The sequence below is a fragment of the Gymnogyps californianus genome, chromosome 5, assembly GCF_018139145.2.
Source record: "Gymnogyps californianus isolate 813 chromosome 5, ASM1813914v2, whole genome shotgun sequence".
Classification (NCBI taxonomy): domain Eukaryota; kingdom Metazoa; phylum Chordata; class Aves; order Accipitriformes; family Cathartidae; genus Gymnogyps; species Gymnogyps californianus.
In genome coordinates this window covers 69129569-69153148 of record NC_059475.1, presented here as the reverse complement: position 1 = coordinate 69153148, position 23580 = coordinate 69129569, and the positions used below count along the sequence as shown (strand labels likewise).

The following is a 23580-nucleotide window of genomic DNA, read 5'->3' as shown; positions in this document are numbered from 1 at the left end:
TGTACATGTGAACTGTGTTTTCTCTAATGAGTTTGTCATCCAGTGTATTCTAGGGATTCGCTCCTGGCCTTTTTCCTGGTGAAGACTTACTTGAAGAAATACTTGAGAGTATCCAGACACCCTTATTTCATGTCTTGTCAGCTGGTCCACGGCTGGGGTATTGAACCAGCATGGAACAAAAGTCCCTTGAGAAGTCTTTAGGCATCCCATGCCCTGGAACACGTGATGGCTTGGAGGGAGCGCGTTACACTGTTATTTTTGAAGCAGTATTGACTGCTCAGGAGTGAATTACACACTTTTGCATCTCTGGGTCATAGGTAAGTACAGCGCTGTGGCGATTACTTGTAGTTTCACTGGGAAAATGACATCTGTAGTTACTGAGTGCAGAACTGATCTAGACTGGGTTTCAAGTGACGGCTAAACACCATGTACAGCGCGAGGAGCAGCCTGAAAGGGGCAGCAGGCTTTGGAAGAAGGTACCGGCTTGCACGCATCACTTAACATCTCCTGCGTGAGCACAACCTTCATCCACGTTTTAAAAATCATCGGTTTCAAACTCTTTACTAACCCGAGACATTCACAGCAGAAATAAATACCGAAGCACACCTACTGAAGGGCTTTGCTCTGACAAGGCCAAGAGACACATTTTCCTGAGGAAGAGGAACCTTTATTCTAGAAATACTGAGTGTCATTAAAACTTTCTGCGAATGTCAAAATAACTTGACTGTGTTCTTGTCATACAGTATTTGTAAAACGGTAACTTTTAAGCAACTATGGGAAGATTTGGATGAATCATTCCTTATACATTGCTCTTCAAATACAAAGAATTTGTGAAGGAGGAGGCCAAGTGTGCCTGTTTACCTCAACATCCATCTTTGGAAAGCGCTGCAGAGCTAACCCTGGGAGGTTTTAAATAGTCATATGCTAATGCTGTTTTAAAGGGAGAGAGATCTCGTCCTGATTGCAGCAGCCTGAAGATTACTCATTTGGAAAAATACCTTTTAGGTGGAGTGCATGATTAAGAGGAGGATAGTGGAGTAGACACAGAAATTGGGCCTCCTGTGGGACTCCTCAGGAATTTTAGATGCAGATGCAGATGTGTGGGTGTCTGTGCAGTGGCTGAGAGCCTTCCAGGGGAGCCAGATGTGCTGGGTGGAGGAGGAAACCGCACTTACGTGGCCCTGGACGCGAGCAGCCTGCTAGCGAGGGGTAGGCTGTGAAGTCCTGTCCAAGCCCCGCTGTGCTGGGCGAAGGGATCAGCTGGGGGGGGTTAAAGGCCAACGCGAAGAGGGGTGTAACCTCTCTTGGCATGAAAAGGAAGCCGTGAACTGTGGGAAAGGGCTTTTGGTATGGGAATATTTTGCTGTCAGCTCTGCGCGTCCCGCTGGGTTTTTTTTTTTTAAAGCCCATCTGTGTACGCTGGGCTGCCATTATCTCTGAAGCGAATGTCATCCCCAAAACTGATTTGGCTTCCCTTAAGCCTCTGAAACCAGAGCAGCTGACGCAGCATCGAGGAGGGCGGTAGGGTGCTGGAGTCCTGTTCTGCAGAGGTTCTTCCCCAGCTGTCATTGCGTTAGTAATGGAGCACCTTCTAGGCGCACGGCGATGTCCCCAGCATGCTGTGATCTTGCCGTCTCCGCGGAGGTCAAACGTGCAGAGGAGCTTCCTAAACTCCCTGCTTTCCCACCTTCCAACAAAAGATGAAGGGAAGTCTTGCGCAGCCAAGCAGAAGGGCCGGAGGGGTGTACAATATCCCGAAGTTCCCTTGGGAATCCGTTCCAGCCAACGTCATTTTCTCAGTGTTGCAATCCCCCCGCGAACAAGCTCGCTCCGCGCTGCAAAGCGTTTGTCTCGGTAGGCTGAAGTTCGATTGCGGCTTCATCCCAGGGACAGCGAGGTGCACGATGAGTTAGTCGGGGTTCAAGTCTTGCTGGCTGCAAAGGGATGAGCAGCCGCGGTGGCGGCATTGCCAGGGCGGCTGCCGCAGCGCTCCGTGCCTGCGCTCTGCCGAGCCGGCGCTGCCTGCTGTCAGCCAGCCAGGAGGTGGCGAAGGAGCCAAGAGCCAAAGCCGTTCTTCAGAGTTAGGTAAAGCCAAAGCAGAAATCGCTCCTTTCGGGAGCGTCTTCTCCAGCGGTTTTCCTTGCCCGCCAGCGAGACAGCTGTGGTGTCTCTTAGATCTCCTTCAGCTCGCTTCTCGTCGGCGCGCTGGGCTCGTTTGGGGAAGAGGCTGACTGGCAAAAGACGGGCATGGTTCTGTTGTCTGACATCGCAAGCGCAGGAGTGTGCGTGACCCAACTGCTGCGTCTAGGGCTTTTTGTAGCAAAAACGGGACCAGGCAAAAATTGTTCTCCTAAGAAACTGTTCTACCTCATTTATCGTACTTGTGGGGAACTCTGTAGGGCCGTTTACGTGGTGTTTCCTACTTGTAGCAACGCAATCCGATTGAATCAAGCTGAAGAGCCCAGCCGCTCTCTTTGAAGGAGTGCTCTTTTTTTTTAACGCCTCGCTTGAAAACCACCAGTTGCGCCCGGGTGATGAGGAGAAACTTGCTGAGTTATGCAAAGCTCAGCTGTGGTCAGCAAAGGTCAAGCTGTGAAACTGTCGTTAAAAACATGTCCTAAACATCGAAGCATCGCTCCGGTTCCTTCTGTTAAATGTGGTGCCCAAGAAGTTTGGTGTTTGCCTCGGACGGCGCAGAATCGAGTACTGCGGGGCTTAGTCTGATCGGATTAAAGCAACCGATGGCTCTCGCCCGGAATTTGAGGACGCCGTCTACTGTGAGATGCTTTTAAATGCAATTGAAACTTGTATTTACCCGTCTCGCCTGGGGGACAAAAGCCTCGATGGCGAATCTCGATTTGATACTCCTGAACGCTGCCACAAGCTGGGCTGGCGGCAGATTGGATCATTCTTTAATTGGCCTGATTTTGCTGGGCCGATGCCACTTTGCATTATCCGAGTGCTTTGCGATCTTTAACGTGTTTATCTGTACGCTGCCTGTGTGAGAGGGAAACTCTGTTATCCCAACTGGATGGTGTTTCAGTTGCCGGAGTTTTACCCATGGCTGTGCAAGATGTTAAATCTGGCTCTGTGGAGGTCGCCGTCCTGGGGCAAGAAATACTTAAAAGTATGGAAATGAGTACTGATGTTAACCCAGACTAAAAAAAGAAACAAACCCCAAATATCGGTGCTGCCCTGCGCAGGAGGAGGAGGAGGTAGCAGCCTCCTGAGAACAGCATTTTGGTGCTATAAGGGATGAGGTGCAGCGGAGACCCTCGTCAACGTAGCAGAAGCCAGGGCAGCGCTGCAGCCTGGGGCAGGGTGCTCGTGAAAACGGGGGGGCCGCTGCTGCGCAGGCAGACGGAGAGGGTCAGAAATTCCTGCTAGATACGGCTGGGACCTGCCAGCGCTGCCGTTCGCTCCGCAGCCGGGCCGGAGCCAGGGCCTGGTGCAAACCCGCGCCGGAGCTGCCAGCCGCCGCCATCCCCAAACTCGGCTCGGGGACGGCTGTCAGGTTTGTAAAGCTTTTCGAAGGAAAACTGGCGCGATTTCTGGAAGGACAAAGTGGAGCCGCGGGGGGGTAGAGCTCTCCTCCTCCTCCTCCTCCTCCTCCTCCTCCTCTTCCTCCTGCGGGTCCTAAGGACCTGCGTGGGTGACGGTATTTGCCCCTCCGGAGCACGCCACGCCGTGGCACGTTGCATGAAGTTGTCACCAGATTTGGCAACGGGCCCGTGGCCACCGAGGAGAGGGGGCGGGGGACAAAGCGTAGAATTACAAGAGTAGTTCTTGCAATTATTTGTAATGGAAGAATTAGTTTATTATAGATTATTCCTGTAATTTTAGAACGATTGTCTGATTCTAGATTATTCTCCTAATTCTAGAATGATTGTCGTCTTATTTTCTTGCAATTCTAGAATAACTATGTATTATTCTTGTAATTGTAACATTTTATTATGCATTATTCTTGCAATTCTAGAATTACTTTACCTCATTCTTGCAATTCTAGAGTGATTTTTTTTTAAATGTATTGTTCTTGCAATTCTAGAATTATTTTCCCGTATTCTTGCAATTCTAGAATTATTTTCTTATATATTATTCTTGCAAATCTAGGATAAATTTATTCTTGCAAATCTAGGATAAATTTATCTTATTTTTGCAATCCTGGAATGAATTTATTCTTGCCATTCTAGAATGAATTTCTTCTTCTTTCAAATCTAGAATGCTTTTCTCTTGCAACCCTAGAATGATTTCCTTACATATCGTTCTCGCCAATCTAGAATTATTTTCTCTTATCGTCTCTTATTCTTGCAAATCTAGGATGATTTTCTTATCTTGCTCGTGCAATTCTAGAATTGTTTTCTCTTGTTCTTCCAAACCGAGAAGGATTTTCTTCCGCTCTCCTTGCAATCCCGGCACCGGGCCCCAGCCTCCTCAGAGCCCCCAGCTCTGGTTTTACAGCCAGTTCTCCAGCCCTCCGGCTCCACCACGCTTTGCCTAATTACCCCCTCCCCAATTACCGCTGACCAATCACAGTGCAGCTTCGCAAAGCATCCCTTCGGGGGGGAGAGAGGCCGGCGCCGGCAGGCGATGGCGGGCAGCGGCTGCGCGGCTCCCACCGGCGGAAGCGGCGGCGAGTGACGGAGCCGACGACCAATAGGGTGGCGGCGGCGGCGACGCCGGCGGCCTATGGCGTGCGGCGACGTGTGCGCGTGGGGCGGCGGCAGCGCGCGCGCGCTGCCTGCGGGAGCGGCGGCGGCGGCGGCGGCGGCGGCGGGAGGGCGGCGGTGAGCGGCGGCCGCCGCCGCCGGGAAGGATGCGGCTGCGGATCTACAAGCGGAAGGTGTTGCTGCTGGCGCTGGCGCTGGCGGTCTGCGCGCTGGCGCTGTGGGGAAGCGGCGGCGGCGGCGGGCGGAGGCGGCAGCAGCAGCAGCAACAGCAGCAGCAGCAGCGGGGCGGTACCGGTACCACCGAGGAGCCGCCGCGGGTCAGCGAGCCGGCGCCGCGCCGCCCCGCCGTTAACACCTCGGCTGTATCTCCAGCACCGCCGCTGCTCACCGAGAACGGGACGCTGAGTTACCGCTCGCTCGTTTACCGGCTGAACTTCGACCAACCGGTGCGGAACGCCGGGCGCTTCCCGGCGCGGGCCGCCGCCGCCGCCGACGTGGTGCTGGTGGTGCAGGTGCACGATCGAGCCGAGCACCTGCGGTTGCTGCTGGAGTCGCTGCGGCGGGCGGCGGGAGTGGAGAACGTGCTGTTGGTGTTGAGCCACGACCTGTGGGCCGAGGAGCTCAACCGGCTGGCGGCACGCGTGGACTTCTGCCCGGTCCTGCAGGTCTTCTTCCCCTTCAGCATCCAGCTCTACCCCCGCGAGTTTCCCGGCCACGACCCCCGCGACTGTCCCCGCGACGTGGGCAAGGCGACGGCCCTGCGCTTGGGCTGCATCAACGCCGAGTACCCCGACTCCTTCGGGCACTACCGCGAAGCTCGCTTCTCCCAGACCAAGCACCACTGGTGGTGGAAGCTGCATTTCGTCTGGGAGCGGGTGCGGGCGCTGCGGGAGCACGCTGGGCCCGTCCTCTTCCTGGAGGAGGACCACTACCTGGCACCCGACTTCTACCACGTCCTCAAAAAGCTCTGGGCCCTGCGCGAGCGGGAGTGCCCCGAGTGCCAGATCGTCTCCCTGGGCACCTACAGCCCCGTCCGCGGCGGCTTCGCCGGCCGCGCCGACAAGGTGGAGATGAAGACGTGGAAGTCCACCGAGCACAACATGGGCATGGCCTTCGGCAGAGACACCTACCAGAAGCTCATCGAGTGCACGGACGCCTTCTGCACCTACGATGACTACAACTGGGACTGGACTCTGCAGCACTTGACTGTCTCTTGTCTTCCGAAGTTCTGGAAAGTGCTGGTTCCCGAAATCCCCAGGATTTTTCACACGGGGGACTGTGGCATGCACCACAAGAAATCCTGCAGACCGTCCACCCAGAGTGCCAAAATCGACTCTCTCTTGAACAGCAACCAACAGTACCTGTTTCCCGAAACGATGAGTGTCAGTAAAAGGTACTCCATGGCACCCCTTTCCCCTCATGTGAAAAACGGAGGGTGGGGAGATATTAGGGACCACGAACTCTGTAAAAGTTACCGCAGACTTCAGTGAGGAGCGTTCTCGCAGCCTTTTTCTTTTTGAGTTGTTCCGTACTGTCTTTTACAGGCACACACGTGTATAAAAAGCATTTATGAGTTGGTTTCTGCTTTAATATGAATAAACATTCTTGTAAAAGGTGTCCCAAAATAGTAATCTTTCATGTTCGGCAACCACGTTCTGGAAACGGGTTACTTGCTGCTGCCGGGCCGCTCAGAGCAGCGTAGCAGCCCCTACGCAAAAAGTGACCGCTGCTGCGTTTATACTGGGAGGAGGAGGAAACTTATATTTAAGCGCATCTTTTCTGGTGCTTGCAGTGCTCTGGCGTGGGGTTTTTTTCCCCGCGTCAGGGGCAGAGCGGCGGTGCCCGCGGCACCGCGCTGGGGGTGGCAGCCGGGCTTCACACGCTGCCGCCGGCGGTACCGGCATCTCCGGCCGTCCCACCGGCCATCCTGCCCGCGGTCGCCTCGTGCCCAATACCTGCGTCCCGGTTTGGTTGCGATGTGTTGATGAATATATGAAGGAAAAAAAAAAATTTCATTGTTTTTACTACAATGTAGATAAATATATGATTTTTTTAGTTCTGCCGAAATAAAATTCAGTTGTTTTGTAATACCAGAGAAGTTCTTGATTCTCACAAAAAGATGATGTCATCTTGTGTTGCTAGAAAGAAAGTCAGGACTGGGGGAGGAGGGTGTCTTGTCTTTAATCCAGAGGGCTGAACACATGCCATCACCCGTTCCAGTACTGTGCATTTAACTTCATTAAATTTTTAATGATACTCACTAACTGAGGCAGAATAGAGTAACAAATGCGTGGCACGACACCTCTTTTGTTTGGATTGACAAAAAAAAAGTTTGCTTTTGAATTAGTCAGCTGTGTAAAGCGACCAGTAAAAAAATACTGCTGTGTAATGGAAATATGCTGAACTGGAGCTGAAAGCCGTGAACGGGAGAGAGCAGAGCCGTTCGTTAACATCGAACGCTTCCTCGCCTGTTTTAAGTCTAACGGTACGAGTGCTTTAATGGCACTCCACTTTGAAGCAGAACTGGTAGCTGCAGCTTTTTGTAGAACGGGCAAGTATGTCAGAGAAGGAAAACGCTACGCTAAGGTGACGGACATGCAATATTTAGAGGTGGGGTTTATACCAAGAGATTCGGAGGGGAAAAAAAAGCTGCATTTTTTTTAATTAGAGACAAGGGGCAGGGTGCTCTTAGGACTCTGGTTACAACAGTTACTTTGAATGGAAGGGCGTGTAGCAAGGCTTTCCTTTTACCACAGTTTTGTCACCTACTTTACAGGTTGTGAATACATCGGTTAAATATTCATTTGAGAGCAGCCAAGTTTTGTGAAATACTCTTAAGTAGTATGCAGATGTTTATTTAGACCGCAATAAGATGCTTTTTTTTTCCCAGGGGTAGTTTAACAACTGCCACGATTTTGTACCAGCTTTGGTACTTGCTCCATTTTCGTAGTTACACCAAGTCAGGGCTGGTGCATGAAAAAGCCGTGCCTGTGCCTCAGCCCCTCGATACCCCCGCCAAGGAGCTGTGCAACTGGGGGACAGAGCGGATCGGGGTTCAGCTGAACCCGGCAAACCACTTGCCCTCCTTCAGCTGGGTCAGCGCTACGCTGGCATAAAGCGTAGGGCAGATGCTTTTGGCAGCTGCGGCTTCCGCTGAACTTACAAAAATCAAGCGTACACCGCGTACCCCCCGCTGCAAGCACTCGCATTTAACGGAGAAATGTAAGAGTAATTCCAGAGCAGCTGTGAAACCAGTCAAATTTTTCTTCTAAAGCACATTTGTGTCTTGTACAACTCAAAACAGAAGTTATTTCAGAAGCAGTGAGAAAGGGAACTGAAAGTTTATTATTAGATATGTTCTTCTGGTTATCGCACTTCAGAGAGATGAACCAGCAAACAGCCTGCTGAAGCCCGTGGGGAACTGTTTTTGAAAAGTAAATCTAATCTGGATAAAGTGAATCCATTTCACAAATTGTAAATACTTAGTAGCAGACGTGCAACAAGAGAGGATGTTTTTATTGTGCAATTGAATTTGTTCGGTTGACAGACTGGGGTATGTCTGGCTGCTGCGGATCTGAAGTAATGTACTAGGATGGAATACATGGTATAAATGTGGATTATTTCTAGGAGACTAATTAGAACTTCTCCGTGTAATTAGAAATTTCATTTGATTGCTAAAAGTCACTGCAAGTCTAATCCTGCAGTTAGTTAGCACAAAATGAAAGGTTTGAAAAATGATGAATACCGCTCATTTCTAGGTGGCCTAAACACAGCAATTCCCGAGGGAGCCATTAGAAGAAGGATATAGACAAATACTCTCTGTAATGTAGCAAGAGACTAAGAAAGTTATGTAAACAATAAAGGTGCATTTTCTTCCACGAGCTCAGATTCACCTTCAACTGCATCCTTCTTGTAAGTCAAACTATTTCAGCCCATACATGTGATTAGAAAACTCAGACCTATTAACTTCAAATATTATTAACAACGTAAGTATTCTATGTTGACATGTAAACAAAACAGTTTCAGTAGGAACCTGTGTTCTACTCTTAGCCCTGAAGTCATAAACCAGCATGTGGAAGTCGCAGTAAACATCAAAGAACAGAAGGAAATCCTAAAATAATTAAACTAGTCCAATTCATACAGCAAAGAATTCTGAAACACGACCGGGCAGTGCGTTACGTGATCCCTAACAATCTGCAGGCTCCCATCCTGCGCGTTCACTTCTCGCAGGAGCGGGGAGGCTGGTCTGCTGTCCGAGCTGCGCCGGTTGCCCTGTGCCGACCCCACGGGCGCAGCCGCTTCATCCCCTTCCGCTTTCGCCTGCCCCTCCAGCAGAAGGCCTGCGTGCTTTTCAGAGTCCGCGGCCACGGCCGTTTCGCCTACTGTGACAGCACTTTCTAAATCTGGTTCCTTTCTCCTAGATTCGCCAGGAATCGCTGAACTGGTGTCAGAAGGTTCATGCTGCAAACAATGGTGTGAACTACAACCTACTTTTCCTATTGTTTCAGCTGTTGCAAAAGACGTGGAAGTTTTGTTGGTTTCTGTAGCACATTCTCCTTCGACCCTCTCAGCTGCAGGACAGTTTGTTTCTGCCTTTGTTTGGGGGGAGTCGCCATTTGTCTTTTCAGCGAGATCTCCTCCTGAGCTGCTAAGCGTTTCTTCTTTTCCATCAGGTTCAGAATGGACTCCTTCCTGCGGCTGTCAAGAAAATAAAGGAATTGTTTTATAGTTGAAACGGACTGGGCACACAAAACTGCTGTAAAGACAGGCCAAGACACTTGTTTCTCCAACGTCTACTTCCAGAAAGCCAAGTCAGTACGGTGCTGAGGTTTTCCTGATCTTAGACCGCGCGTGGGAATGAGTGGCAGGGAGGTCGTTTGCCTCCCGAGGGTTTCCTCTGCAATAGGAAACGCTGCTGGGCAGCTGCCAAGGGGCCACAGCCTCCATCACAATTAACAGCGGGGAAGACCGGCAAGTCACCACACCCAGGCTGTTTTCAAGAACTCAGGGGTCTTACCTCACATTTTCCTCTTTACAAAACTAACGTTTTGTTTTCTTCATCTGTCCATCTCCTATTTTGCAAAGGGAGGTCATTTTAACCCTGTGGCGGACTTCAGAAACAGGCTACCTTGCATCCTTTATATAGACAGGGTGACTGAGGAAGAAGGGTAGCCTGAATGAGGCCTTAAATATTACGAGTAGTGAATTTGAGACCAGCGTTTAAGATGAGTAGTCCCATGTTTAATTATCTACACAACAGGAAACCGCCAAGTATTCAAACACTTGGACCGAATAAAGATAATGAGACCTGATTCTTCACAGACAAAATCCTCAAGGTTTCCTCTACTTGTGTGACAAGGCAGAGAGAGCGAAGCAGTGGCCGTGACTGAGCACCCTCTGTCCATCTTAAGGAGCCCTTTCCGTCTCACGCTCCCAGCAGCCAGGTTCTTTGCCTCTCCACTCCCTCCTGACCCCAAGTCCCTCCGGGTAACTTCACTTCTGGTTATCAGACACCCAGAAAGGTGTCCGTGCAAAAGACTGAATGCTTTAACCGTGGGCTCCAGTACGTGAGCCCAAACTCTTGCGTGTTTGAAGGACGTGAATTATTCACTTCTTTATTTCCATTTTAAGAACATTCCGGTTTTTATTCTGATGACATCTGCCATGATTTGTTTGCAGCACGTGGTCATCAGCTCTGACCTGGAAGCACTTGGGGTCCCTCGGAATGAGGGATACTAGGTAGTTACTTAGTCATTTTTTTCTTTTAATACCAGTGAGAGATTTAGTGTGTGCATGCCATGCTGTACTCCTGCAAGGAGAAAGCACTGTCTTTAATGATTCTATCGCAGTTCTCCATCATCCAAATGAAATATAGGAGGTTTCAATCCCTTGGTCACATTAAATGGCACAAACGTGAACCTATGTTTCTAAAAACTGACATTTATACTTGCAAATACACATTTATACTTGCAAATACACCCTACTCCATGGTCTTCCCTGCTATATCAAGACAAAACAGGAACAAAGCTGTTTCGGTCAGATTTGATACAATCTTGCTGAAGTACCTAAATCAGTCAGCAATACGTACTACTGCCAGAGAGATCCTTACCTTCAACCTGATTTGAATTCTGTCCTCAGTAACATCAAGCACTTCAATTAATGGCTGACTTTCCAGTGCTGATTGGGAGCAAAAGGAAGGGCATAAAACAGTGCCTAGAAATCCATCAACATTTTCTTCACTGACAAACAATCTTTCCTAAAGAAAAGAAAGAGCAGGTTATGGTTTTTTTGTACTATACTTCAGCAGTATTGGAGCAAGAAACTCACTCCAAAGCAAGCCAGGACACTGATTCACAACACAAGTTTCACAGCACGCTCACGTCTCGATAGAGAAATTCTAAGAAGTCAGACATTCAGAAGTAACAAGGTGAAAGAATTGAAGACCAGTGCTTAGCTCATTTCAATTTAAAGTACAGATCTGCATCATGCACAAAGATAGAAGAAACACATGTTTTCTCTCTTTTGATACGTGACTAATATATAGATTTAGACTCCTTCCGAGGAATGATTTGCACCAACATCGTTCCATCATCCTCACCTGTCTTAACATCAGGAAGGCATTACGCTTTTATGGGTTTGTTTCGGTGTCTTACTTTAGGAAAATGCAAACACCTCCTTGGACTGACATTGCAGGATCTCTGAACCCTGAGCCTTGAAGATCAGACCTTCTGAGGCAAAGGCTATGAAACATGCATGGCTATATCCGTTTCACGTCCATCCACGGAGGCTTCTCAGATCTCCATTTAGGCAAGCGTAAACAGCAGTTGGAAGAAACGGAGAGGTACCCACAGTTAAAGACGACAGTCTGGGACGTGTTTTGAGGCTGTTAATACGCAGGTCACAAACAACGTGAAACACGTTGCTACAGGTTTAAATATTTAAATCAGTCACAGGTAATTAAAGGTCCTAAAATATATCCTGGAGGGGCTGTTTCCTAAGAACTGCAGAGCTCTCCCTGTCTTCATATTCTTCCTAAATCATCTGCTGTAGGCGGCGGGTAAGGACAGACGTTGGCACGATAAAAACAGTCTAACCTAAAGGACTATTCTTATGTTCTGTGAATTAGCTTTCCTGTTTAACAACAAACTGTTTAATTGGAAATAGCAGGGGAAAGTTGCAAATCTTCTACTTTAAGTCATACTTTTACATTTCTTGGTCCAGTTCTACCCTCTTGTCAACCCAATGAAAGTTAAATTCAATTATCACTGACATCTTGCGGACTGAAAAGCAAAAAGGCAATTCTGCACATTTTTGGCCCCCTGTGGATGTAGCCTTATGCACAGCCAGATGCCGCACTGTGTCTAAGGTACAAAATTTAACTGTCATCTTGAAAAAAAGAATTCTGTACGGGAAAAATAAAACAGCGTCCTATTTTTTCACTATTTAAATTAGAAATCACAATATGGAAAGTCATGCCATACCTATTGCTGGTTTTCAAAACCAGAGGATTGAATTCATTTTCTATCCAGAAAGATTACAATCCAGGCAAACATCCAACATTGGATGCTGAGACAGTTTGTGAAAAGATTAAACTACAGCAGGGTTGCCCTGACAGAAAACTCTCTCGTAACATACCTACTTCTTGCATTTTTGTATACAAAGCCTGAAGTACCTATTCCCTCGTGTTGCTTCCTTTCTTGCCTGCCAGAGAGGGACTCTGCCCGTGCTTTAGGCTTGTAGAAATATTCTGCAGAGTTCAAGAGAAGGTGTCAGAGTAAAGAAACAAGGCGGGGAGTACAGACGCAAAAATCTATGCAGCACCAAAACTCCCACAGGCTCATGAACTAGATCACTGGCAAGGCCTTGGGCAGCACAGGAGATACATTTCCACCTCTGCCAAGTATCGCTTTGCCCACACATCACAGACAGAACAGCTCAACTTCCCTTCTGTGGGGTTTTCGGCACGCTGCCGAGCGCGATGGCGGTTCAGCCCGTCCTGGTATCCTGCCTTCGCTTCGAAGGAAAGTGCAGCAAAGCACCCTCTGCCCCAGCACGACGACTCTCCTCCCCCAGCTGAGAAATTTAAGTCACTTGCCAGTAATTCACCTTGAGCCGACATCTCCACTCCTTCGCACTCCACGTTTTCATTTTAAGAGCAAAACGTTTTCCTAATAGCTGGAGACTCGCAATTTGAGTGAGGATATTAAAAAAAAAAAAAAAAGAGAGACCAGTGTTTGTTACTGTTTTTCCTCCAAAATAACTTGTACAAGATCTCCACACCTCAACACGCCTTTGGGAAAAGAACCACTGTGGGTTTCGGGTCTCAGCAATCTTGCTTCGATTCTCTGCTTTCTCCCGCACTGCTATGACTGTGAACAAGTCTCTTTGCCTCCATTTTTCCTATATAAAATGGGGAAAACAATCTTTTTTCCCCTTTGAACCTGCATTTGTTTTGTCGAGTGAGAGCATAAGCCTTTTGTGAAAGGACTCTCTTACTGTGCGTTTGTGCTTTTTACAAAGTTGGTGCCTGACCTTGCTCATGTCCATAAGCAGCGTAACAATAAAAAGAAATCACAGGTACAGGAGTCGGGAGAGGAGATGCTTGAAAAGCCAACAGGTAATGAAGTTTTCTGTTATGTCAAAAATCACATCCTTAGATCGCTTTGTCTGAAGCAACTTTAACCACAGGGTCACTTGCAGACGCTGCAGAGCCGTTGCTTCCATAGTCAGCGCCGTGGAGAAACAGCAGCAGCGGCAAAGGGAACGCTCTGCCGCGGGGCTCAGCCCCCGGCGTCCCAGAAAACGCAGGAACGGTTTCACGGAAGCATTTCTGAAATAGGAGGAGACAGTTTACACGCACCAAAGCAGAGATACAACGAAGAAAACCGGGAGGACCCTTAGGAGAGAACGAGAGGTTGAGAGAGCTCCATATAGAAACTGGCTCCCCAGGCCAGGGCTGCGACTGCCAGCGCTGCGCGTCAACCGTGGCTACGAGAAGAGAGTGACAGCCGTTCATCCTCAACGCAAATACGACTTTGCACTTTGGCAACAAACCCAATAAATCTTTCTGAAGGTTTTCTCCCTGATTAACAGCAAAATAATTTGTTTTCTGCACAGAAAATACTGTTAAAAAAGAAAAACTGAATGGAAGGTCTATTGATCAGTACTGTACAGGAGGATAAAAAGTAACTGCTTGGGACAATGTTCCTATCATTTTGACTAATTACTATAAACCAATTTGACCAGGTTTCATACCAGCTCGACACCGTATTCCCAGAGCACTACACTTACATTTCAAGTAAGTATTTAAAATTTTATCACAGCACTACCCAGTGGCCCACCATAAATCACAGTACCTTGTGCTGTACGCACAAGCAATGCTGCTTGTTATCAATATAATGATTATCATTAGCCTGTTCAGACAGCCAGCGACTGTAATTCAGACTTTGCATTCACGGTGAGTATACGCTGAAGCATTTATATTACTGCAGATGTTATCAAAGCACAGACCTTGGCAAAAAATGATTCAGGAATTTATTTTAAAGCCTGTTTGCTCTGGCTTGGAAGAGCAGCAAAGGACAACCATCTGCAGATGATTTCAATGACCCTGTAAAATAATTCTTCAGTTTATTTTCTTTATTTTCTGATATTTATGATACTCTCTTAGCAACTGGGAATTAAATTTGTTTTTCCCTGCACATCCTGTCATCTGCTGTTTGGTACACATTCATTTTTCCCTGCGACTAAACTGAGACCAAATTAACATAAACGTTAGCAGGAATGACTTTGGTTTCTAGAACACTTCATCATTCAAAACCGTCCTCGTATCGCACAGCGCTGACAGCGCATGGCGGCAGCGGCTGCAACACCGGCAGACACAGCGCAAAGCCAGTCCCCCACGGCTGCCCTTAGCACTCAAAGAGTTTGTTCTGCATTGCTTTATTCAAACTCGTAGCCAGTTGCCATCCAGAGTTACCTCCCACGCAGGCTGCAACAGTTTTAAAAGCGGGACAAATTTCAGGCTTAAATGATTTGCATGTCTTCTGTAATGAGAAGCTGATGCAAATATGAAAAGGGACTTGGATCTACGGATCTCCTGGCCTCTCAGTTTGTAGGGTCCCATTGCAAAGCAGCTCGACACGAGAATTTGAAGCTCAAAGTTTTGGTGAATGAAAGTACCTGTACTGGGGGTGAAAACTTTACTATAAGGTATTCATGACTGCCAAGATTAAACAGCTCAAAAGAAGCTTTCATGAGCTTAATGAGTAGGTTAATAATGTTTTCTGACATAACTGTTTTGTGCAAGTACGGTATTCCCATAATGCATCTACCAATTAATGGCTATTCAGAAATTAGTTTGTTTTATAGCAGAAGCAAGCTAATTATGTTTCTTAATGTAGTTTGGGAAAGAGATTACTTTGAAAAAAATCAAACAAGAAGTTTGTTCTGTTCTCCTTTTCTGTCCTCCTCTGACCTCCCAAAAAACTTGCCAAGAGTCCTGAAACGCTGAGCACAGAATTAACTGAACCAAAAATAAACTGTTCTACGATTAAGCACAACAGTCCTAGTTTCTAGCATCATCTTCTAAGAAGTGACCCCTACCTATTATATTAACTCTTTACAGTAGCTTGGAAGTTGAAAATTATAACCCTGACTTTCAAAGAAAGCATGTAACGCAACTCAAAATAGCTTGGAAATAAGGGCAAAACTTAAATGCAGCAGTACAGCTAGCCGGACTGCCGCAGCCAGCTGAGATCTGGCAGCTCTGTTCGGACTTGTGAGCATCCTGCAGCATCCATTCAGCTCTCCGGTACAGATTTCTCCCTGAAAGGTGGCATAGGCTTAAAACGTCAATGTGTCTTATACTTCCCAACACAGGTCTCTAGGTTTCATGCTTGGTTTACTCTCAAACCAAGAAATACATTTATCCGTAAGAGCCCTAATTCTGAGATCATGGAGCACGCGGACAGCCCCAGCATGGCCCCAGGCAGCGTGCCCACGGGAGCACATCTAGCCCACGGCCTTTTCCGCACGCTCTCAGTGCCGGGAGCATCGTAGCTCTGCCACGCACAGATGACTTCTTTTCCAGGGAATACATGGCCTCTCAGCAGCCCACGCCAGGAGCGTGTCCAGCGTGGCTGGAGAGCACGGGATCTGCCTGGGCACAATAGACCTGACAGCACATACAAGACAAATGCCGTGTTCAATGAGATAATGAGAGGATTAATTACAAAGACTGACAGTCCCTCTGTGGTAAAGACAACTAAAAATAATATTGTTCCTATGGGGTTTTTTGTGTAAACAGGTCATAGCGGGTGTTTGTCTTGGAGGAGCTGACCCACAGCATACCTGTTGCCAAAGCAGAAGAGGGAAGTCCAGGGGTTAGAAAACAACACGTGATAGTCGGTGCGTGCAGCGAGCAGAGGTCGCAGGGCTTCAGCATTATTTACCGGCTGCTTTCTGAAGGAAAAAGCAACAAGAGCTTCAAAAGGATCTCCTTCCCAAGGCGCTGGTGGCTGTGCCAAATGGAAAAATCACACCTTTTTTTTTTATGCTCAGTAACACACCCGTCTAAAGGCATCAACATTCACACACAAGTTAAACAAAGGTTTCGTATCACTATGCAATTCCCTTTTAGATACCTATGTTGAGTAATCCTCACAAACAGCTTAACTCATGCTTAGTTCAAACCATGGACTAATCAGGAATGTTTAGTATAATATTTTTCATACTCTAAATGTTAAAAAAACATAATCTCAATGCATAGTAAAGCAGAGGAAACATTGGTCCCTCCTGTTCTCTGGAGCCCTGTGGGGGTTTACATGAGTTAAATCTTATTATTCTCCATGACAGAACACGGGCTTTTATTACAAAAGGGATGGGCTGAGTGCAGCGATTCCCTCCCCAGCGAGGGGTACCCAGGAGGGAAGCACTGACCAGGAGAGTGAGCACACATCCTCTGAACAAACTCGTTTCAATCCACTGAGAAGGGCAGGAAGGGTGTGGATCAGCACAAAAGGGAATTACTACTTTAACCAATCTTTTTCTAATCACATGAAAATGAGCACACATGACCCAAGAACTGCAGGCAGAATTAATTATCTACCAAAAGTGTTTCCCATGCTAGCATAACTGAGCCCCAAGTCTCCGTAGTTCAGATACACCCACCAGAAAACTCTTTTTTACTTCTGTTAAGAATCGAGCATTTAACCCCAGGAGACCAAACATTAAAAGACAGTGCTTCACAAAGGCATGATTTCCATAATTGCCCAACTCCAGCTCTGCCGTAAACCAGGACATTCTGGGACATGTTGTTCTCGGAAACCTTCCCTGGCAGGCTTACAAATTTTATTAATGGTTATTTAACACTCAACCATTCTTTTTTCATCATTTACTCCCCAGGCTCTGTTGTCTTAAAATGAAGGGGAACTCTCTGATGCAGGAGTTTCCTAGGCCTGAGCTCCCAGGATTTAAACAAATGGAAGCAAGAGATGTAGAAGGTATTAGTGGATGAAACTGCGATAAAGAGTAATGGAGGGAGCACAGCCCACAGCTGGTCCTTCGAGGCAAAGAGCAGACGGTGGTTCTGGCAGCGGGGAAGCCAGGCAACTTTCTCAGGTCGTGAGTCTCTATTCCCCTGGAAAAACAGGGCCTGGAGCGAGCCCTGCAGAAAGATCAACGCGGTGTGGTCTCTGGTACAGTGACTGAGCACAAGGCCAGTGACAAAAGATAAATTTTAAACCCCTGAAGTATGTGACCCTGGTCCACGAAGTCCAAAGTTATGGAATCTTTATTTTTATAGGATTTCTGTTCACCATAACAAGTGTGTGGACATTATGGTTTAGCCAAGGAGTGAAACTACTCAGAGAGAAAGAGAAGCAATGGCTGCAACTGCTGATAAGAAGTTAGGGCTCAGAATCAGCAGAGCGCTGGCTATCTATTGTATGGGAAAGCAGTAGAACCAAAGCAACATCAAGAGCTATCACATGAAGGAATACTTGCAATGACACAGTTAAAGTCCAGGGAGGACTGTTGCACTGTAAAGACTTGCTGAAAATAAGCACTTGCTGGGGTGGGAATTCAGACTGCTCAGCATCTATGGAAACTGAGCTCTAAATATATCATCTTTCAGCACAGGGATTCAAACGTATCTGACTACAAAAGGAAAACCAGCCCTTGAAACTCTGTTTCAAGAATGGTGTCCGAAGGACAAGCTCAACTCATTCTTCTACCAGTACCTGTATCAGACCAATTTCCAACAAGAAAAGAGGCCAGTGCAATAACAGGAACATGACAAGCACGCAAGGCAGGGCTGCGCAATTACCGGCACCGTTATCGTACGTGTTGATCTGGGCAGAGGCGCACAGGCAATCAAAATCAAGCGATATGCGCTGCACTACATCATAGTCCAGGGACGAGGCTGCCGATGAGATGCGTTCTGCTCATGCGGTGAGCAATTATCGTAACACATTTTCCTGGCCATTTGGCAAGTTAATGGGAGACAATTACGCAGGCAGCCTAACAGGGTACTGTAACAGCCACCGTGGCACGAGCTATTGCCGAGTTGGGCAGATTTCTGAAGTAACTAACCCAGCGAGGAATCTGTTCCATGAAACAACACAGAAACCCTTGGTCTCAATTAAGAGGCGACTTCCCAGAAGACAGCAGAATAGGAATTTTATATCTGTAAAAAACACTGGCCTCTTCTTTCACCGCACGCTATCCTCTGGCAATGCTACTGTGGGAGAAGAGATTACAAACAAGCAGACAGCAGCGTGACTGGGAGGTGCAGGGGAAAATTCCTGCTGACCTAGGCCACCAAAAGCTCCCTGAAGTGATTAAAAAGGGCACTGCTACTAAAACCTGCGTTCCTAAAACCCTCTTCTATGACTGATGGAACTCCTGGCAGATCTCAATGCAAGAACTGTAGCTCTGATTTATAGAAAGAGATTCAAAGCAGAAAAACACCAGAGATGACAGCAGACAAATTGAAGAAATCAACATAAGTAGAAGCTACCACGAGCAAATAGTTAATGGACAGAAGACAGCATAAAATAGCAGCTCTAATTAAATATTAATTTTTCTCACTTCACTCTGAGTGAATGCAGCTATCAGCGCTGGCACACACACTTTTGGGAAATAGCACAGTTAAAAAAAAGCAAACAGAACAAATGACTTCAGATTATTTCAACTGCTTCAATTTGCAGGCCCGGTATCCAAAAGGACTGCACCCCAGAAGAAATTAATCTTTTTTAGCCTGCTACATGAATGAATGGCTGGGAGGCCTAAGACTAATGCCAAATCTGCGCCTCCTACTCCACCCAAAACATTTTGCAATATATAATAAATTCAGCACATTCAAAGATTTTTTTTAACTCACAAAATGGTAATATTGACCAAAATCCCATTACTGCATGGCCTTTTAACAACTTTCAATCAAAAGATGTTCCCCCAATCACAATAACGAATGCACATACCAAACACTTTCAATTATTACAGAGATCAAAGCGTGCAGAAATGTCCATCAATCACAGTACTAAAGAAATACTACAGAATTTTCTGTTCCCAAACTGAATTCTCAGCTATATCCCCACGTGGAGTCACAGAAAGCTGTTGTTTTCTCTTAAAATCTGCATTTAGGCCTGCACGCCATAAAACAACAAGGAAGCACACGGACACACACCACGGCACATGATGAAACATATTCACACTATATGAAAAAGCAGATAAAATGCCTGTAGTTCCTACCCCATGCTTTCTGTACCTATACAGAAAACGGGCGGTAGTTTGCACGATGGCTTATTTGACATCGCATCGGCACCCAGTACTTGATCACACCAACTAACAGTAGTGCCGAACGTTTCGTGGCCCCACTTGCACAGACTTGCAAGCTCCTGCTCTGGTAAAAGGAAAGGAAATGCACTGCAACAGTTCAGCATAGGTGGTTCTCAATAAATTCATCACCTTTGATACTTACCCAAAATGATCAGCTCCTCCTTTAAAGGAGCTGCTCTTACAGAAAAGGTATGCAGCCTGCTAAATGGGAAATAAAACGTGAAGATTCAGCTGCACATATACTAATTGGATAAATACTTTCCAGAATCATGCAGTATTTTCTAATTGTAGGGATGGAGCAATTAAGATACTCCAAGCCACCATCCCAGTGGATATACTTTAAGCCTGCCAGTTTTCTGGACTTGCACTCCCATGGTCCATGATCCAAACTGCAAAGGATTTTCTTGTTCTAAAATAAAGACAAACTCCAAATCACATGGCTGAAAGGTTACACAAGAATTGTGCAGTCTTAATCCCTGCTCATGATAAGCTGTTTGAAACTCTGAGCTTACAGAATAACGTTGTTCTCCACAAAACTTGTGTGAGTGCTTCTTGACAGTAAGAGTGCCACAAGGGGAGCATCCCTTTGCGGGGACACTGCCAGTTCTCCGCAGGCACTGTCAGCCAGACGCAGCAGGCATGCCAACCTCCTCCCGCCCCAGGGAGAATGGCTGCCTAACGACCCATAAAATAATAAAATAATAAAACATCTCAACTAGAATCATATTCAGACTGGTAAGAAGAGAAGATTAAGAACTAGCCCAGCAAAATGGCAATCGACAGCAGTTCACAGCTGCTGTTTGCTGTACTACTCTGGTTGAACTACTGCGTGTTCCTGCGGCTGTAAATGGGAGTTCTGTTCTGAAATAGAGACACAGGTACACACCCCTCACACATCTGCATTTCATAACCCTGTATGCAAGTGTGTACGTCTGGTGTATTATCAACATCTCCCTTCTTCATGTGAATAGGCTGCATGAGCAATTTACGTGGCCTTAAAGGCTAACGCTAAGGTCACAGGGCAGGCTTCATTTTCACTCATCATCAGAATTTCCCTTAGAAAAAAATCAGCACAGGAGGGAAAAGTAATTTCAATTCCAAGGACGGAGATGTCAGCTCCGTGATGTGACCTTCGTACTGCTCGTACAAGACTAGCACTAATCAGGTCATTCCACTTACATCCGTTAACAGCTCTCTGAGGGAAGCAGTTTCCGTCACTACCAACTTCTTTTGAACTCAGACCGATAACCTAACAGCTCCCTGAGACATCATTCATAAAAGAATCCAAACAGCAGAAGTCACACACCGCAGCGAAGTGGTGGCACTCTGGGGAGCGTGACGCACCAACCCTGCCATTTTGAAGCCGTTACCTGCAGAGCAGAGGCGTCAAGGCCGAAGCAGAACTTCTCCCAGGGCCCGGTGCTGCCAGGGGCCTTGGCAAGCCCGATGGCAGCGTTGTGGGCAGACACGCTAACGCTGGTCTCGGGGGACGCCAGCCTGTTTGCAGGAGGAAACTGTAAGAAGAGGGCATAGGCGCCAGTGTCACTGGAGAAGCGGAGGCTGTAGTGGTTCGTGCCCACGTCCCCGCTGAGGCTCTGGGGCCGGATGCCAGGCACATGCAGGAGCAGGGTGAGGGAGGCCTCATCCTGCCGGCACTGGAAGGGAGGGCACACGGCGGCCTCGGGGCTGTCGGAGCCCCGGGGAAGAGCCATTTCGCCCGGGCTGCCCTCTGCGGCCGGGTGGGCCGGGCTCTCGGGAGGGCACGGAGGGGCGTCCCCGCCGAGGCCGCAGGGCGCCGCCGGCTCGGGGCTGGCGCTGGGAACGGGGGAAGCGGCGCCGGTGCGGGGCGGTGGCGGGTCACCGCCCGCGGGGGGCTCGGCGGGGCTCTCGGCGGGCTCCCCGCCGCCGCACGTGTTCCGGGCCACGCCGCCGCCGGGGCCCGGGGGAGGAGCCGCCTCACCGCCCGCCTCAGCCGCCGGCGGCTCGCCCAGCCCCTCGGCAGCGGGCTCGGCCTCCTCCAGCCGTTCCCCGGCAGGGCCTAGCGGTTCCTGCGGGCCGGGCCGCGGCACCACGGGCAGCGTGACCAGGAGCTGCCGCTGGGCCTTGTTGAAAGCGGCCCGCCCGCGGTTCTCGTCCACGTCGTAGGGGAGGCGGAGGCGCAGGCGGTAGGCGGGACGCTGCGAGTCGAGGCGCAGCTCCCGGCCGCGGATCTCCAGCGCGGCCTGGGCGGCAGAGCGCAGTAGCGGCAGCTCTACCGTCACCACCAGCTCCCGCGGCACCGGGCTGGGCGCCGAGTCGCGGCAGCACCGGTAGTCTTGCAGGTCCACGTAGGAGCGGTGACGGATGCTCCAGCGCGGCGTGGTGGGGCCGGGGGGCCGGGCCGCCGGAGGGGCGGCGGGCGGCGGCGGGGCGGCGGCGGCGGCGGGCGGGAAGGGGAAGGGCGGCAGCGGGGAGCCGCCGTCGGCCGCCGGCGGCGGGGCGCCGCCGGGCAGCGGGGTGCGGATGACGGGCGCCTGCGGGACGCCCTTGTACTTGGTGCCGCGGAGGACGGCGGCGTTGGTGCGGTCGAGCTGCACAGCGCAGTGGCGCTCCACGGCCTCCAGCGCCGTGTCGTTGAGCAGGCGGCGGAAGCGGGCGCTGCGGGCGGCCAGGCGGAGAGCCGCCGGGTGGAAAACCACGTCGTAGACCAGGCGGCGTTGGCCCCCGCGGCCCAGCTCCTCACGGCCCGGCGCCAGGCTGTAGGGCAGGGCCCAGCGGTGGCCACCGGGCTCGGCGTGGACCTGCGGCACCCCGACGTGTGGGTTGCTGCAGACGTTGAGGTAGCAACGGCGGGAGCCGGCCTGGCTGGTGCGCAGCACGTAGCCCGCCGCGGGGTGGACGAAGCGCACCTCCACGCCGCGTTCCCGCTCCAGGGCCGTCACCTCCTCCTCGTACAGCCGACGTTGCTCCGGGTCGGCCAGCTCCGCCGCGTACTCGGCGAACAGAGCCCGGAACTGCTCGTCGCGGAAGGCCTGTTGGAGCCGCTCCGCCTCCTCGGCGCTCAGCTCCAGCTCGTCCAGCCGCCCCGCGCCCGCCATGGCTCCGGCCCGGCCGCTCTCGTTGCTGTGGAGACACCAAACAAGATGGCGCCTCTGACCCCGTCGGCCTCGTTGCTATAGTGATAGTAAACAAGATGGCCGGCCAGTTGCTATGGATACGCCAAACAACATGGCGGGCTCTCCCCCACTGGTCTTCCTCAGAGCCGGTTCCTCTCCATCCCGGCCTCGCTGAGCCTTTCCCCTCCTTTCACCTCAGTGGCTTCATGGTGGCTCTCAGCCCTCACCCCTGTCTTCCGTAGGGGTGGCTCTCCACCATTGCCTCCTCATCCCTCTGCAAGGCTCGTGCTCCCCATCCTGTCCCGCATCTCTGAGCTGGCACTGCCCTTCCCCTCCTGGCCGAGGGTCAGGGAGTGCATTCAGAAGTGCAGCTGCAGTCTCTCCTGCACTTAGGGTTTACATCCTCAGCAGTTCAGCTCCCTACCCGGCTTCCATCCACACCCTGATGGCCCCTCCAGAGCCCGTACCCCGCTGTCCTCCCCCTGCTCCTGCCCCGAGCCATGCTCATCGATGCCAGCACAGTGGGAAAGGGTCTGTGAAATAAAAAAGCCGGTGCTGAGGGTTCCCTGTCTGTTCTACACCTGATTTGGGCACTTTGGGGTAGCACCACTCTGCTCCCCTGGTCTCGATGCCCGCGAGTGGCTGGAGCAGGTTTTTGCTTAGTTTGATCGAAAACAGACCCGGTTCACGTGCCGACAGGCAGCTCTCCGCTGTAAGCCCAACTGCTGACGCAGAAGTTAGCACTGCCAGGCCCTGACTCTTTCCCACCTTCCTGATTGCTCCTTCAGCAAGATTTCTTCCTCCCTGCCTTCTGCAGAAGTTTCAAAGGACCATGTCCTTCGAACACTATCCGCAAACAGATTATATACTGCCATTAGTAAACACCACCTCATAATCTTCTCTAGACCTTACCCATCCAAAGAAAAACCCTAGCCCACATTTCCAGTGTATCCTGTAGATAACTAGCTGTCAGTTCAACTCAG

At 49.5% G+C, this 23580-nt stretch overlaps 2 protein-coding genes across 2 annotated transcripts; one reads left to right on the top strand and one right to left on the bottom strand.

The window, feature by feature from the left end:
• Positions 1 to 4813: 4813 nt before the first annotated feature.
• On the top strand, positions 4814 to 6488 carry MGAT2 (alpha-1,6-mannosyl-glycoprotein 2-beta-N-acetylglucosaminyltransferase). The gene has a single exon (XM_050897602.1). It carries the CDS (start codon positions 4814 to 4816, stop codon positions 6155 to 6157), a length of 1344 nt encoding a protein of 447 aa, XP_050753559.1. The 3' UTR covers positions 6158 to 6488.
• A 1504-nt stretch (positions 6489 to 7992) lies between these two features.
• DNAAF2 (dynein axonemal assembly factor 2) lies at positions 7993 to 22579 on the bottom strand. Its single transcript, XM_050897600.1, has 4 exons — positions 20873 to 22579; positions 10777 to 10923; positions 9062 to 9365; positions 7993 to 8974 (listed from the first exon to the last, which is right to left on the bottom strand). The coding sequence occupies exons 1-4, from the start codon at positions 22577 to 22579 to the stop codon at positions 8793 to 8795; spliced, it is 2340 nt and encodes a 779-aa protein (XP_050753557.1). The 3' UTR covers positions 7993 to 8792.
• Between the last annotated feature and the right edge of the window lie 1001 nt (positions 22580 to 23580).

Coding starts and splice junctions, on each gene's coding strand:
- DNAAF2 (XM_050897600.1), bottom strand. CDS start 22,579: ATGGCGGGCGCGGGGCGGCTGGACGAGCTGGAGCTGAGCGCCGAGGAG. Junction 9,366..10,776: donor GAATTCAAATCAGGTTGAAG/GTAAGGATCTCT, acceptor TTTTCTTGACAG/CCGCAGGAAGGAGTCCATTC. Junction 8,975..9,061: donor AAAGGAACCAGATTTAGAAA/GTGCTGTCACAG, acceptor CGAAAGCGGAAG/GGGATGAAGCGGCTGCGCCC.
- MGAT2 (XM_050897602.1), top strand. CDS start 4,814: ATGCGGCTGCGGATCTACAAGCGGAAGGTGTTGCTGCTGGCGCTGGCG.